At 44.8% G+C, this 16756-nt stretch overlaps 1 protein-coding gene across 3 annotated transcripts in view; it reads right to left on the bottom strand.

Annotated features, from left to right (window-relative positions):
- The window catches only part of ACER1 (alkaline ceramidase 1), a 34645-nt gene that overhangs the window by 8711 nt on the left and 9178 nt on the right, over window positions 1-16756 (bottom strand). For all 3 annotated transcript variants that reach the window (XM_032978691.2, XM_032978767.2, XM_076065706.1), the window contains exons 3-4: window positions 12128-12242; window positions 5736-5877 (exon numbers count right to left, since the gene is read on the bottom strand). In XM_032978691.2, coding sequence (XP_032834582.1) covers window positions 5736-5877; window positions 12128-12242 — 257 coding nt within the window. The remainder of the gene's footprint in view (window positions 1-5735; window positions 5878-12127; window positions 12243-16756) is intronic.

Below are 16756 nucleotides of genomic sequence, written 5' to 3'. Positions count from 1 at the left end.
AAATGCTGTCTCATTACAACTCTTTCTATACACATATCCAAGGTTACCCCATGCCTGTGGTGCATTTTGAGATGCGGTTATGGTACGGTGAGTTATAGATAAAAAAAAATGAGTTGCGATTGGTATCTGTGCATGTCACGTTTTCTTTATTTTGCAACTGCTGCAATCGTAAAAAAAACATAAAACAACGTTTTAAAAGTGAGTGCATGTTGATGAAGCTGCTAACATTCGGGTGTTTGAGTCTAGGATTGTCCCACGAGTGAAAGGCAAAAAAAAACCTGTTATACCTGTCATTTCGTCCAACACTGGGGTGTGTTTGTGTCACGGAGGCATTTCTTACGACTGATGCCATTAGGGGCCGTCCATAAATGACGTCACTCGATTTTGGACGATTTTTGACCCCCCCCCCTCGTCACACGGCGTCACAAAAAGTCAGACCCCCCCCTCAAATATGACGTCACAAAGCTCTGCCCCCCCCTTCCCCAAAAATATAAAACATGCTTCAAATCGCTTTAAACTATTGTCATTGTAGTGCGTATTTAATGTGGCGCTGTACTCTGTTGTAGGAGAAAACATTTATTATTATTAATTAAGTAAAACGTGTTGTCTATATTTATTTAAAGTTGCGTATTTTGATGTGACGTCACATTTCTCAACCCCCCCCCCCCTCGTCACATCGTCACAAATGTCTGACCCCCCCCCCCCCTAGGTGCGTGACGTCATTTATGGACGGCCCCTTACACAACACAGCGTTGCAGCAAATTCACTTCAAATTACTTTGGCAGTTTTCTATTAAACACAAATTTGGGGCGATTTTAAAGTATACCGTATGTGATATTTAAATTCATTACGCATGTGGTCTGCAGTAGAGATGCACATTGTGCCGGTTAAAAGCATTCAGGCTGGCCTGCCTACGATGCATCCTGGGTTTAACCTGCAGGCTGGATTGTGTGGGGAATTCACAAATCCTTGAAAGATCTGGACATAGTCCCATCAGTGAGCTCCTCCGGTGGGCAAGGCTGAATTGGCTGGGTCGTGTAGCCCGCATGCCCAGCTACCGCATGACCAAGCAGCTTCTGTTTGACCGGATAGAAGGGGCTAAACGGGCATGATACGGGCTGGAAAAGAGATGGACTGATGCGGTACAGAAGAATGTGGAGCAAAGTGAACTTGCCGATGACTGATACCAGCGGTGTCAACATCGGCCTCTATGGAGGAGGCTCATGAAGGACGCTAGTGGGCAGTTGGAGGCAATCACCCTCCAACAACAACCGAGGGCAAAGGCGTTATTCTCACAATAACGAGCGGAGTGCCGGGCAGCTAGTTGGTACAGTAGGGGTCACAGCTGGTACATCTGTCAGTCATCTAAGTCAGTCGACCCATGGCACCCAGTTCTGTCCCGTTGACCTGTCAGCGAGCCTTCGATACTTCATGATGCCTCAAAGTGCACCACTTAGTGGCGAATGGCGGCTGTTGTTATTGTTTTCACGGTCTACACTGTAAACAGGTGAAAGTCACAATGATGCGTCACTATTCCCGAATGCTGCCATGGTGCAATGGGTATCACACGGAACCGGTATTCCAGAGATTGCTGATTGATTCGATCTCCTGGCACGGCAGTTTCAATAATGGGAACGTTTCTTAAATGCCCACCCTCCGCCACCCAGCAAAGTAAAAATGGGTAGCAGCGTAGCGAGTGAATCGGCGGGTCGCGTGTAGTTAGGGTTTATGTGCGAATACTCCTACTACCACCAAAATGCCGGCCAGTGTGTAAGAGTAGGCCAAATACCCTCCTCTCTAGGGCTCCTTCTAGTGCAGGCCTTTCCGCAAGTAGCAGTGCTATCAAGCAATTGCAGGGCTGCACCGTTACCTTTTACACAGCTATTTGTGAATTTCAATAACAGAGTGCAGTAACTGCACTAATGGGGGGAGGGGGGGGGCGTGCTTTATTAATCCTGAAACTAGTTTTCCGATACAAATTAAAAGTTAAACTAATTATTTGGCGATTAAATTATTCGGTCGCTGCATTGGCAGTGGTGCGCAAGCGCAATAAACAACAACAAAAACTCAACACACAACAATACTTAAGATGAAATTCTATAATATCTTATTTTTCTCCGTACACACGTTTCCTATGAAGAGGAGCCGTTACCTGAAACGTCACCTATTATATATTTCATTGCTTTTTAAGGCCACAAAGTGTTCTCGATGACCGTGATCCCACTTGCTGCTCCCACGTGAAATGTGGCGGTCGACGTATATGCTGGTGGGCCTGAGCCAGTGACAAAATCTCCATGTTCCTATGATACGAGGCCAAGTCCACATTATGGATCTGGCACCATGACAAGCAGTTGGTGCACCCTTGCTGCGGAGTGTAACCAGTAACCCTCGTGGCAAGTTGTGTGTGATTGTTGTGTGGTGACCCATGCGTGTGAAATGATGCAACAAGACACAGCTACACGGCGATGGCCCGGTCATGATTCGGAGATCAGGCCACTGAGCTGGCACCGTAGAAATCATGGTTTTTGAAGCCGTGAAGCCACCCATGATTAAGCCGGGTTCCCTAAGTGAAGCGAGTTGTTAGTTCACGGTGTCAGCCCAGTCACCAGTGACTGTAGAAACTGTCAAATCGAATGTAGTCTTAAACGTACCATTTGGATCAGTTTAACACGTATGCTTTCGCTACCAATATTATCCATAATAAAAGGGTTTTTTGGGTTAGACACATTTATATTTATGTGACCTAACCCAAAAAAAAAACCGTTATAATGGATAAAAATGTGTATACATTCCAGCTCAGAGAATGAAAAAATATCCATCTGATCGTTATGTAATTATCAACGTCATCGAGGAGATTAAGGGCAAAATGCAAAGCCGACTGCGTACAGGATAAAGAAGGCAACTCGAAGGATTCTTCCAAGTTCCGTGGGGGAAAAAAAAAAAACTCGTGGGCAGCCACTCTCCGACACACGTGGTCGTACTGCTGCTCTGTGATCATTCCGAATGGCATCTTCACTTCATGGCGCGACGCCGCCAGCACAATTGGAGTAAATCGCGGGGAGAGAATTTCCCAAATCAAAGTGAAAGAGACTAAATATAGTTGCATGCTCAACATATTCTTCCTGTGACCTAATTCACTTGCTCGGCTTTACATGTTACATCAACTAAACTGTGAACTCATCTATTTTTTTTATTTTACCAGGTGTGGCACACTGAGCTACTTAGCTCTTTTTCAGAAGCGATCTGGCTACAAATGACAGCTCAACGAAGTGGTCTAATCACTCTAAGCTCGTGTTTCAAATATGTGAAGGGAAAAAACCGGGAGGGCACGGAGAAAAATCCACGCGACCATGGGGAGAACACGCAAACTCCAAATATACAGCAGGCGTCAGGGTCGGGTTCCAACCCACGACCTCCTGCATACCGGGCGACGGAGATAATATCACCGTGGCACCAAAAACAACCTTGCTGACCTCACCTGCACTGAGTTATTTGGTTTTGGTCATGAGATAATGTGTAAAGGCAAGATTATAGACTTCGATTTAAAGCTTTCGTGACTGCAATGATTCATCTTCTTTGGTTCTTTCGGTAAAGTCACGTAGAATGAGAATAAAATGATAAATTGATAAAATAAAATAACACGATAATATTCTCACGACGTTTCGGCCACAACACAAGCGGCCTTCATCAGGTGAAGGGACGAGACTGTCTGGTAGGACTCCACTCCAGCGCTGTCCTACCAGACAGTCTCGTCCCTTCACCTGATGAAGGACGCTTGTGTTGTGGCCGAAACGTCGTGAGAATATTATTGTTATTTTATTTTATCAATTTATTATTTTGTTCTCATTCTACGTGACTTTACCGAAAGAACCAAAGAAGAAGATTATAGACTTTTACTGTTAAGGCTTTTTTAATGTGTAATGCAAAGTTAACGAGAGCCACGTGTTTTAAGATATTTCACATTCCTATTAAGCATTGTTGACTTTCAAATATTGATCCTGGTCTAGCCAGCAAGGCTGCCTTCTTTGTAAAACTCAAATCGCGTTAATCATTGTTTCTGCCATGATCATATTTACTTTAATAAATACTTAAAAAATTAACCTTACGGGAAATGAAATAAATAAGGGGACGGTACACCGCCTTCACATATCTGTCCGTCCACGACCTTTTGTTTTTTACACACCCCATTCGCCCCACGGCCTTCCGGGAGTGCATAACTACGGCATAAACGTGCACAAAATTCGGGAAATTGTCGTTTCAAATGTTAGATTTGTGATTTTCTGTTTCGATGTCTTAGACTTGAGTGAGAATATGAACCTTATGGCGGGACCCCGGGGTCCCGAATAAACGGAAGTCAAAATCGTAATTAACGAATTTATTTTTGGCGACTCCGTCCCACCCCGCACATAAAGGCCGCGACCCACCTGGCACGGATCATTCTGTTGTCATGTCATGTCCAAGCGCAGCAGTGAGGACGAATGCGCAGAAGAAACAAAACTTTGATTAGCGCATCGTGTCGGGCTCGTCGAGAGGAATAGATTGCCTTGTCGTTCGCCCTCAACAGACGTAAAATGACGTCGCAACGCAGTTTATGCGAGTCCCGCCACAAGGTTCACATACCGATCCACGAATTTGAGCGGTGAAATCGAACCAGCAGCAGTTGCTGGGTGGATTTGTTACATTGCAGGATCATGAGAGATGGTAGCAGATTTGGGAAGCCTTCATCCAACAGTGGATAGAGCGTGGCTGGTGATAATGACGGTGGGCCCTGCCCAAAACTCACTTGAACACGGAAATGCTGACCTGTCGACTGGGGGTGTGGAAAAGGGAGATGTATGGCAATTAAAATAAAATAAGCACTGTATGTGTTGACTTGTGATGGGGTCTACTTCAATTTTTGACTGGGTCACCATTTAAAAGACCTTTCAGCTTAATAGGCCTTACCTGAAATAAACTGACTGACTGACTTACTTTGAAAACAAGGAAGCAGTGAATCCTGCAGTTGGTTATACAGTACGGTATATGTTCTCGACAAATATCCCGACGTGAGCATGCTCAGCCTGCAATGATTTATAGCTTCATGGATCAGACGTTATTTTCTGCACTTAATATACGCACGTAAAATTGTGCAGCGTGTAATACTCAACTCTTTAAGATTCATATGTATTACATGTTAATGATGTAAACAAGAGATCACAAACAAGACGCAACACACTGACACAGTGATCGAATCAGAGAGCGCGCTAACCACTGTACCACTGCTCGACCACAATAATAATAATAATAATTTAGTCTCATTAAATGCCAACTCCATTCCCCTACCGCCGTAGGACAGCGAGCCCGAACGCCCCCGCACCGATCAATCCCTAATTTTGAGGGTGTGTCGCGGCGAGTTTGTTACACGTGGAGGTTTTCCCCCTTTTTCTGAAATCCACTTTGGGTTTCTAGAATGCCAATTTAGAAAAAAAAAGGCGTAAACAAAAAAAGACAATAAATGCAAACTCCAAAGTGACAGGCGACAAATTTTGATTTAAAGCTTTCGTGACTGCAGGGATTCATATTCTTGGTTCTTTCCCTTCTACGTGACTTTACCGAAAGAACCAAGAATATGACAGGCGACAGTTACGAAATGGGTGAACATTGTGCACGACCTCTCACACGGAAATGTGCAAACTTCCCCGGACATTTGGCCAAGTGCAGCCTTTTGCGATTTTTCCCCGTCACGTTTGGCGCACCTGTTTTTCTTGAGCACCGTGGGGAAGAGCCTCTTGGGGAACCAGAGCACGTAGGCGGTGGCGAGCACCCACAGGATAGACAGCTCGTCCAGCAGCTGCCCCACGTAGCTCAGCGTCCAGTGGAAGTAGATGGAGCAAGCGCCTGCCACAGGAGAGGCCAACATCAAAGGAATGCCCTCGTAAAATGTCCCTACATTTCCACACCTCCGATTAGCACGGTTGGTTACGTACAGTGCAAAAGAAGTTCAAGACACATATATAGGCCACGGTGTCGAGAGCAGGTAACTACCTCCACTGGTATACGGGGAGGTCGTGGGTTCGATACCGAACACGACGCCTCTATATTTTGGAGTTTGCATGTTCTCCCCGTTGTCGTGTGGATTTTTCTCTGGGTGCTCTGGTTTTTCCTCCACATTTAGAAACACGCGTTTGTAGTATTTGACTGCTATAAATGTCTACACATGAGAGCCCCACTTCGTTGGGCTCTCATTTTTGGCCAGGTCACTTCTGAAAAAAAAAACTGAATAGCTCAGTGGGCCTTACCTGGTAAAGTTACATTTTTTAATAGTTTCGTTTTATACGTACAGGCACGTGGGAACGCTTTGCTCCTACGCATATGTGCCTTTACAATAATCCGCAAGGCGCGTCTCTTTATTTTCACGTTCACGTAGAAATCAACAACATGTTTACAGCATGTTTCCCTGTTCATCGTCTTTGGAGAACCCGAGGGCTGGAGACAAGAGTGGGCAGTTGCTGCGCATGTTTCTCCACCTGCGAGCGCCGTGTTTTTAAGTAGATTTATTGTTCTGGGACATTGCTTTTTTTTGTTTGTGTGAAAGGCGCTATTTTAAATACATTTACATTATTATTCAGAAAACAAAAGTTTCCCTCCCAACGCTCGCTGCTGTCACGTGCAAGGCTCAGGATTTGGGGACGGGGTTTTGTCTACGTGCTGCGTCACAAAATACATTCCCAAAATTGAGAATTCCCAAACTGTGGCGACTCTAATGTCTATTACAAAACAAATTATGCGTGAGGTTAAATGGGATTGAATTGACTTGTGGACCCACACTCGTAAAGGGCTCGCCACTAACAAATAAATATATAATGGTCTCGTTGCCTACTTCAAATACATTACAACAAGAATGTATAGAAGTTCTTATCGACAACATCATCACGGACTGGAACTTTACAGTTTGTAGCGGATGGCACAAACATTTAACTTTCACGATACAGTGCATCTGTTTTAGAAAGTATTGCATTTTACACAGTGCTTATTTTGCCACTCGAGAAAATCTAGGTTATACAGAGTTGCACGTTTATAAATGTACTTACTTCAGATTAAGTACGTGTGCTTACAATGCTATTCTTTCGACTGCATGTTGAGGAAGTGTTAAATCTGATCAGATATCTAACTCTAATCGCAAACCTTTGCCAACGTGTACTGGTCAGGTAACTCTTTGCCAACCTGTAGTGGCAAGGTAACTCTTTGCCAACCTGTCCTGCTGGTTAGGTAAACCTCTGATAACCTGTATTTCTGGGCAGGTAAACCTTTAATAACCTGTACTGCTGGCCAGGTAAACCTTTGATAACCTGTACTACTGGCCAGGTAAACCTTTGTCAACCTGTACTGCAGGGCAGGTAAACCTTTTTCAGCCTGTACTGCTGGGCAGGTAAACCTCTGATAACTTGTACTGCTGGCCAGGTAAACCTTGGTCAACCTGTACTGGCCAGGAAAACCTTTGATAACCTGTCCTGCTGGTTAAGTAAGCCTTTGATAACCTGTACTGCTGGGCAGGTAACTCTTCGACAACCTGTACTGCTGGCCAGGTAAACCTTTGCCAAACTGTACTGGCCAGGAAAAGCTAAAACGCCAGTTTTGTAAATTAATCAGAAAACCCCCATGACAAAGATGGCATGGAGGGTATCATCCAACAGTGGATAACCAAACGGTTGTACAGTATTATTATCAGTGGCAAATAATTATTGCCCAAAAGGCAGATAGAGAAGAAACCTTTACAAATTTCACTTCGGGAATGGGGGGCTGAGAGTGGTGCCAGGACTCAGTGCTTCAATGATCTTCGATCAAAGGTCATCAGACCATCAGAAATAATGGTAATTTATCAATGATATATATCTACAGTAAGGTGATTACTCATTGAGACAATTATTCTCTCGTTCAAGAGAAAGCTAAATGTTGTATTATACTAGAGGCAAAGCAGCACCCAACACTATTTTGCAAAGATAACAGCCAATCCATTTTTTCTGCAGACTCGTAGATTTGTTTTTAATTTCCACAAACACCACAAGCAAAACCTGTCAACCCCTTTATCAGTCGCCCTACCTTATTACAGACCAATTCAGACCTCATTGGTCACCGGGTGCCACCTTACAAATCTCAACGTTCATCCTACAAAGTCCCATCACAAGGGAGAAACACAGACAAACCCAAAAATGTGTTGCCCGCACTGAAACGGCCGTACGCCATGTGGATCTGAAAACGTAATTTCCCTCGACAAAAAAAGTATTGGTTGACAGATATCCCCAAGACACTCGGGGTGAAAGAAAAATTGTATGAAAATGTCAGTCAAATGTTTTGAGAAATCTGCAAATGTTCAGGTGGCATAAAGTGGGTAAGAAACGGCACATATCCATAAAGTTATCCCCTCTTCTCGTGTTGTGAGATATTCTTCTCATCACGATGCATCCCGTTTTTTGTACCTCATCAGTGGCAGCCACAGCCTGATGGCGCACGTGGGAGGGTGAGCTCACCAATGGGCCTACCACCTTTGGCTTGCACCCTGGGCCTATAGTGGGCTGCCTGTGGGCCTCACCCCTTCCGGTCCACACGTTCAAGGACCAAAAGCATCATACAGATGCCCTTTCGACAAAACACCGAGTGGCAGCATTCATCGCTGCGCTTTGCTCATCGACAAATGAACATGATGCGGTGGATTATTTTACAGCTATGGTGTTAGCAGGATAAGAAGACTGAAATTGTGAACGTTAAGTTTACACTTCAAAAAGCGGTTGCGATATTTCTCTGCGCGCCAAGCCGATTTTTAAGACCATTTGTCAAATTTAAGCGAAGGGCAAATCAGGTTCTCAGCAACGTTGGACCTGCGTACAGAGAATATATAAATAACCTCTGAAATGAAATGTAATATATCCTCGAACAACAAATGTGCGTGTGGTTTTTAGAGATTGATTGCTCGTATAACAATAGAACTCCGCGTTCACACCCACCTGCCATTCAGACGTCGCCAGTGCGGCTGGTGTGGCATAAGGGTTGGTTCAGGTACTGAGGGGCCTAAATTACTTCCACTGGAGACTCCCTTTTAAATCCTTCACTGTCAGCGTGACCGTGCCATCCACCTTTTCTGTATGACCCACACTGACATCCTGTTAACAGCCCATGCTCACATGCCCTGTGGTGCTGACGTCTAGAAAATTGCATTTCAGAAACTGTTTTTTCTTCCTTTACAGCAACAAGGCTGATTGACGGGGTACGGTAGGGGCTTTCAAATTAATGTTTTTCACTTGAATTAAATCAACTTCGATTCTATTCTCGCGTGTGGGAATATGTACAGCAGATAAACGCCAATGTCGAGGTCTGATGGCCACGAGAGGGCTTTAGGAGAGTTCGTTCGTGTGGTTTTGCTATTCCTCCTCCGTTGAAGAAGCGTACACTAACAGTGGACTACTATAGGGTCCATAGTTTGGGTTTCATGGCCACTTTTGCACTGCGAAATGTTCACTCCCTCGCTTGGTATGCAGGAGGTCGTGGGTTCATATCCTGACCCTGATGCCTGCTGTATATTTGGAGTTTGCACGTATCTCTCCCCGTGGTCGCGTGGATTTAGTCAATGGCCCTCATGGCATACGAAGGGCCATTGCTAGGAATGTCGCCTATGATACATTTTTCCTTTAAAGGCAGCGTTATTGATGAAAGTGTTCATTTTTGGGGGGTATTTGCGCTTGTGCACCATTGCCAATGAAGGATCACCAAATAATTTGTTGAACGTGATAAACAGCTGTGTAGCTTTCGATTGTGCAGGTGGAGCCCATGGACTGGAGTGGCCTAGAGGCTGAGCATCAAAGGGGAGCGGAGGAAGGATTTGACAGGGGTCCCAATTTTCATTCGGGTGCCACGGTGGCGAGATGTTAACTACCTCGCCTGATATACAGGAGGTCGTGGGTTTCCTCCCAACCCTGATGCTTGTATATTTGGAGTTTGCATGTCTCCCTTCCCGTGGTCGCATGGATTTATCTCCGGGTCCTCTGGTTTTTCCCTCCACATTTAGAAACACGCGTTTGGAGTATTTGGCTGCTATATATTTTCACGTGATAAGCCACTTCATTGAGTTATCATGTGTGGCCAGGTCCCTTCTGAAAAATAGTTATATAGCTCAGTGGGCCTTACCTGATGAAATAAAAAAATACTTTGCAGTTTGAATTTTCCACCATTAATTTGATTTAAACTTCATGGCCAATGTTAACACACTTCCACGTCAGACAGAGACGTGAAGCCGAGTCAGTAGCTAATTAAATGATGGATAGCCCAGCGGCAGCGCCTTTGACATTTATCACAGAGGTCTGTGGTTGGAGCCACACGGCCGCCCTGGGTTAAGACGGCAGGTGAGCCTCCAATAAACGTGCGTCGTCTGCTTCACCATGCACGTTCATTATCCTGAGACGTCGTTCAGGAGAGAGTGCGCCACGCGTGCTGGCATCACAGTCCAACATTTTCCAAACACAAAAAAAATACTCGCAAATTATTTCATTGGGTAAAACCACGGAGGAAACATTGCCCCTAACTGGCAAACTGCGCAAATACCAATAATGATTATTACTACTTGCAATAATAAACAGTCACTATACCAATTTATTCCAAAGAGTCCATGATATCCTTTAACACAGAGGTATAAGGGACAAACAATCCATCCGCCCTATATAATGGCAAATGCGCTGAGATTTGAAGGACCTGAATACAAGCTCTCTCTCTCTCTATTTTTAGGACAGATTACCCGTAGCTGACACATCACCGCAGCTGGGCGTGATCATAATCCTGAATTCGAGAACTGATGTTACCTGATTTTCGTGCTGCAAGCAGACTCTCGCCCTGCCTTGTCTCATCCAGGCAGGCTAATGCACCATAGAAGACTGGATACAAATAAATACATTCCGAACCGGAGCGTGCATTAGCGCGCGGTCTTCAATTTGGACATTCAGTTCGGTGACAAAAAGCTGTCAGAGCAATCTCTGGTGAGCGCGTGCGCATTTCCGACAGATTCACGGTTGTGCAGGTGGACCCCCGGCTTTGTTTCACAAACAAAGCTTGGTCCCGGGGTCTGTCATGCTTACTTTCACACGAAGTGAAATATGATGACGTATTACTGACGATTCATTACGAAGCCTTAAACAGTACGTGAATTGTAGAATTGAATTCGATGTATTTTGGACAGTGGAGAGCCTTTTGAGATTCACTGCATCTTAAGCAACAATGTTGTTGAACCACGTAATAATAATAATAATAATAAATGTCCTTTCATCATCTACTAATGGATGAAGGCCTTCCCACACCATGTCTGGCATGGAGGTTGAAGGGCCATACTTCACCACGCTGGTCCGTGTGGAAAGGGGGGCCAAAAACTACTGCGCACTCATTTCTGCACCCCCGTTCCCTAAAATGTTTTCCACATATTTAATCCACATTCATTAATATCAAACTGACGCATATTCTATTTTGCTGGAAATAATTTACATGTTTTCGGCATTTGAGCACAGGCGTCTGAGATGGATGCTGGGAATTTCGTGGCAAGACAGAATGAGCAAATTGCATAATTCTGGAAAAGAACACAGCGGGTGAGTATTGTATATTTGATTTGGCAAAAACGGTTAGGCTGGGTGGGGTGTGTGTGCAGGATGAGGGGAAGGCCGATTGTCGAGAAGCATCAGTGGTCTCCACGAGTCCTACAACCAAGGGGGGAAGGACCGAAGGCCAGGTGTTATCAAAACCCAAGCACATTGGCATTAGCGACTGCTACAAATTAAATTGAAGCAATAATCGTGAATCATCTCCATCGCTCGCGCTTTTTAATTTTGACTGGTGTCACAGCAATGATGGGCATGGGCCCCTGGTGCAAGTAATAAAATGTGTCCCTCCCTGTCCAGTATCTCCCCTCCTCGTAGCCCGGCGCTTGGACCCCTTCCTCTGGTCCGTGGGCCTCGGTGCAGCTGCACCGCTTTCACACTCGACAGCGACGCCACCGATTTAACATTTTTTTATTTTTCGCATGGCTATGGATGGTTGTTTTACACGCACGTGCACGCAAAAAGAAAACCGTGAAAACCCGAAAATAAAAACCCACACTTGCCGCTGGCCTGCTTACCGACAACCATCATGAGCAGCCAGACGGCGTGGACCGCAGGGCCCCGCTGGCGCCCGTAAGGCGCGAACAGGTAGTGCATGAGCGGCGGCAGCAGGAAGAAGGCAACATTGCTCACCTGCAGCGCGAAGAGAGAAGAGCATTTCAGGTGATTATTATTATTGTTACACGGCAGATTGTTGTAACCCACACCGCATATCACGCAAAAGCCAAAGTGATTTGTTCCTGAAATAAGCTTTAAGGTGGTGTTCAACTCCTCTTTAGAGCCCTAAGCCAGTGGTGGAAATTCTTTGGCAGGCGCAGGGTCTTTCCATAATGTAAAGTATCATTACAGTCTCGCATAGGGGAATAAAGCCAGCAAAGGTACGATCGGGGATGCCATGCTTGTTCATCCATAGAATGGCAAGGCGAGTCCTGGAGCAGGGGTCGATAGAGAAGGAGGCTGTGTGCTCAATGAGTTTGGATGGGGGCTTTTATAGTGAGTCTCTGAGCTACCATAACCCTCACTCCAACCAGAACCCTAACTCTATATCTTAGACCGGTGATTCCCAAAATATGGTCTGCAGACCACTGCTGCTCCACAAGGCCATGCATGGGAAGTTGTCCGTGGAACAGTTTCAGATAAAAACATTTTTACAATTTAAAAAAAATGTGATCAGGTAAGGTTCACTGACCCATGTAGATATTTTTCAGAAGTTACCTGGAAACAAATGCTAGCCCAACGAAGTGGGTTATCACGTGGACATTTGTATCAGCCAAATACTCTAAACGCACGTTCATTATAAATGTGGAGGGCAAAACCGGAGGACCCAGAAAAAAATCCACGTGACCACGGGGAGAACACGCAAACTCCAAATATACAGACATCAGGGTCGGGATCGAACCCTCGACCTCCTGTATACCAGATAACGTAGTTAATATCTCGCCACCACGTGTCGCCAGAAATTATAGTTTTCACAAAATAAAATATATTTTTATTTCATAGTGGACCACAAATCTTCTTCAAGGCCCTTGAGCAAAACATACAGGTCTGATTCATGATTACAGTATTATAATTGGGCAGGAATTGTTGTTGTTTGGCTTATATGCCGTGTATGTGTGTGTGCAAAAACCAGCACACAACGAAAATAATAACAAACTCATGATCGAAGTATTGGCGGCTGAGCATATTTTCCCTTATCTGCACTTATGAATTTGCTCAGTCAAAACAACAAAGTCAACAGATATGGGCGACAAACAATTAGAAGCATGGTGTCCTCTGACTGACCAGAGGTAACTATGACAAAAAACACAGTCACAATGTGTAAAGGAAGAAAGGAGTTACGAGATCATTGACAGTAAAGATTACAGCGTAAGAATGTGAGTTTAACCCCTAAAGTATGGTCAGATAAGCATAAAACTAATTTGGAGCCCTGTTTCCTGACGATAAAAAAACAATGATTCACAGAGCTTGTTGATCTTGTGTTAGGGAAGTGCAGTGGTGTACAGCTTTACAGCTTCAGAGATGATTTAAGAGGTGGTTCAGAGATGGTCCAGCCAGTGCAGAAGAGTTCGTGCCATATCACCTGGGTAGAGGAAAGGTGAGCTACAGTGTAAACACTAAGTCTATACAGTGCACGTTAAGGATATGTTAATGACGAAAACGTCAAGTGGTGTTTACTTTTCATTTACCATCCAATTCTCAAAACATTTTTGACCGTTCCTAGTTACAGCACATGAAAACTCCTGTTATCCTTGCCCACGTGGGAGGACAGACTCCGCCGATACTATTATCTGCGGGAGAGGGGGTTGGGGGTGGGTTGTTAATCCCTGTGTTTTCACTGCAAGAATAAATCACGGGCAAATGCGGATAATAGCATTGCTGTATTCTTTTTCACTTCACTCGTCCTTATCCTCAAAAAAGTGTCGCGGTCAGTGGGAGACACCGGGAACACTGCATTGCGTTAGCGCAAGTCGGAACGGTGAACCGTATTTTCAATGAGAACATGTAGTGTGCATTTTGTATCTTTCGTTCACGTAAAGTCCTGGTCACAAAAGCAAAGTCTGTGGGGTATAATAATAGCCATTTTATATACTTTTGAGGCACGAGCAATTAGAAAATAACACTCGCTACCCAGGAACAAAAATCGTGTTACGTAGTGTAATTAATCAGTGGAGTTCTACCGTACACACACTCACAAGGCGCGCTTTGTTTTTACCCACGGGATATATTGCATATCGCTGTGCTACGTTATGCACGCGCGATAGTGGCGGTCGTGTGAGAGGTGGAGAGTCCAACCGCGATAGGATGTTACAGCGCCTATTGCTCAATAGCAGCAGCTTTCATCTTGCACATTGCGACAGAACTATGTTATGCCAGGCACGTGTTTGCTTGTGGCCACGTGCTGTGCTGATACCACTGGGCTGTCAATCTCTAAGGGTGACTCACAACCTGTACTTTAATCAATCAGATGGCATCTATCAGCTGCTGAAGACCCCAGTGCCACACTAAATAACAGTTCACAACACAGCAAAGACAAAGGACCCACGTATAGCCCTAACAGATGTTTTTGGGCAAGTGCTATTAGCGGGACACGAGGGGGTGGGTGGCCAGCACCACAACACAGCAATAACCATAATAAAACCACACGACTAGAGTTGACGGCCAGGTGAGGAAAATTGCAATCTTGATCATCCAATTGTGTTTTTCTCAAGTGAAGGTTAAAGCCTGGATATTTTAAACCACAATCAGTGCTTATTGAGTCATGTGTATCTCAACTACACTCTCCGATCTGCACCTGTTGCTAAGCTTTGCCCGTCAGCTTCACGTCTCAACTCATGTCCAGACATAGCGAACATGAAACTGAACACAATCGTCAATAACACTGTGGCATTAAAAGTAAAACAATACAATAGGCAATAGCCCTAATAGCACACAAAGGGCCATTGCTCAGAATGTCACTGATTATACATTTTTTTCCTTTTAAGGCAGCGTTATTGGTAAATTTGTTCATTTTTGGGAGGTATTTGCACTTGTGCACCATGGCCAACGAAGGATCACCAAATAATGTGTTGAACGTGATAAACAGCTGTGTAGCTTTCGAGTGTGCAGGTGGGGCCCATGGGCTGGAGTGGCCTAGAGGCTGAGCATCAAAGGGGGCGGAGGAAGGATTTGAGAGGGGTCCCATTTCATTACGGCGCCACGGTGGTGAGATGTTAACTACCTCGCCTGATATACAGGAGGTCGTGGGTTCGATCCCGACCCTGACGCTTGCATATTTGGAGTTTGCATGTCTCTCTTCCCGTGGTTGCGTGGATTTATCTCCGGGTCCTCCGGTTCTTCCCTTCACATTTAGAAACACGCGTTTTGAGTATTTGGCTGCTATAAATTGCAACGTGATAAGCCACTTCGTTGAGCTATCATTTGTGGCCAGTTCGCTTTTGAAAAATAGTTATATAGCTCAGTGGGCCGTACCTGGTAAAATAAAAACTAGAGTACAAATAGTATTCCTTGCACGAGGGCCCATACCAGGCATGCTATTCCATTGGTTTAAACAACACAAAGCGAGTGATACAGATACATTCACCTTGATTCATTTACTTTGTTACGTAGCAATCTCGATTTCCAATGCCTTTATTTTTGATAACAGTAGTTTAGCCTAGGGGTCAGCAAAGCATGCCACTCAGCTGGTTTTCCTTTGGCTGATGGTTTAATTACTGATCTAACATAAATGATAATTGTGCGGCCGTACAGGAGAATGTCATCATTCCTTCCCATTGTGGTAAGGGTGCCAGCATTTCCAGCTCAAATATAGAGGAATATATAATAAGTGGTTAATGTGTATGATTTATGTATGTCTGGGGAAGCTTATGATTTATCGCTTAAGCGAATGCGAAGAACCGGAAAAAGGTACGGGAGGCCCCATTTCACTGCTTGCACCAGGGTCTATGCCAACCACGCTAGGGGCACTGAGGTTAACCTCAGTGTGCATGAAGCACTGTGTATATTGGACGCTGTCAACCTGTTAGCTGACAGACATGGAAATGTATCAGTTGAGAGCTATTGCATTTGTGGCCTGTTTGTTCCAAGGATGTGTTACAGCCTATCCCAAATCCTGATTGACGTCTCTGTTGAGCCTTGACAACAGGGCTAGCAAAAGCGGTTGATCAAGTTATTATTAATGGTGTTCAGTATATGTCAAGTCAATTGCCTGGTGTGGTCATTCTGGAGACGCCGGCCTGACCGAATGTTCGGTTTAATTATGCAACCGTGGCAGTGAGTGATGGTTTGAATGTCGCCGTACATCAGCAAGACACTTAATCCGGCTGAAATGTCGCATACTGTCATTTGTGGAGATGAGATGTTTGTGTGGTGTGTTGGTTGCATTAAGTCATTGCAGCATCAGCCAACAACTAATTGAGCCCTTGGTATGCCACTGCCTCCGTCATTTAAAATTATCTTCTCCCCAGACACCATGGGGAAGGGAGGGTGGCAGCGATAAGGCAGATAATTGAGAAATTGGTTTCCACCTGCTTGCATTTGACTCTTTATTTATTGCTTGTCATGATCAAATACTTATTGACTGTGCCACAAAGCTAAAATGCAATCACAATAAATATACAGCCCTCTGTCAAGCTACTGCTGGATGAAGG

Source organism: Petromyzon marinus, chromosome 1 (genome assembly GCF_048934315.1).
Source record: "Petromyzon marinus isolate PM22_M1 ecotype Great Lakes invasive population chromosome 1, UKy_Petmar_22M1.pri1.0, whole genome shotgun sequence".
NCBI classification, from domain to species: domain Eukaryota; kingdom Metazoa; phylum Chordata; class Hyperoartia; order Petromyzontiformes; family Petromyzontidae; genus Petromyzon; species Petromyzon marinus.
The sequence above is the reverse complement of the archived record's forward strand: the minus strand, read 5'-3'. Positions and strand labels throughout refer to the sequence as shown.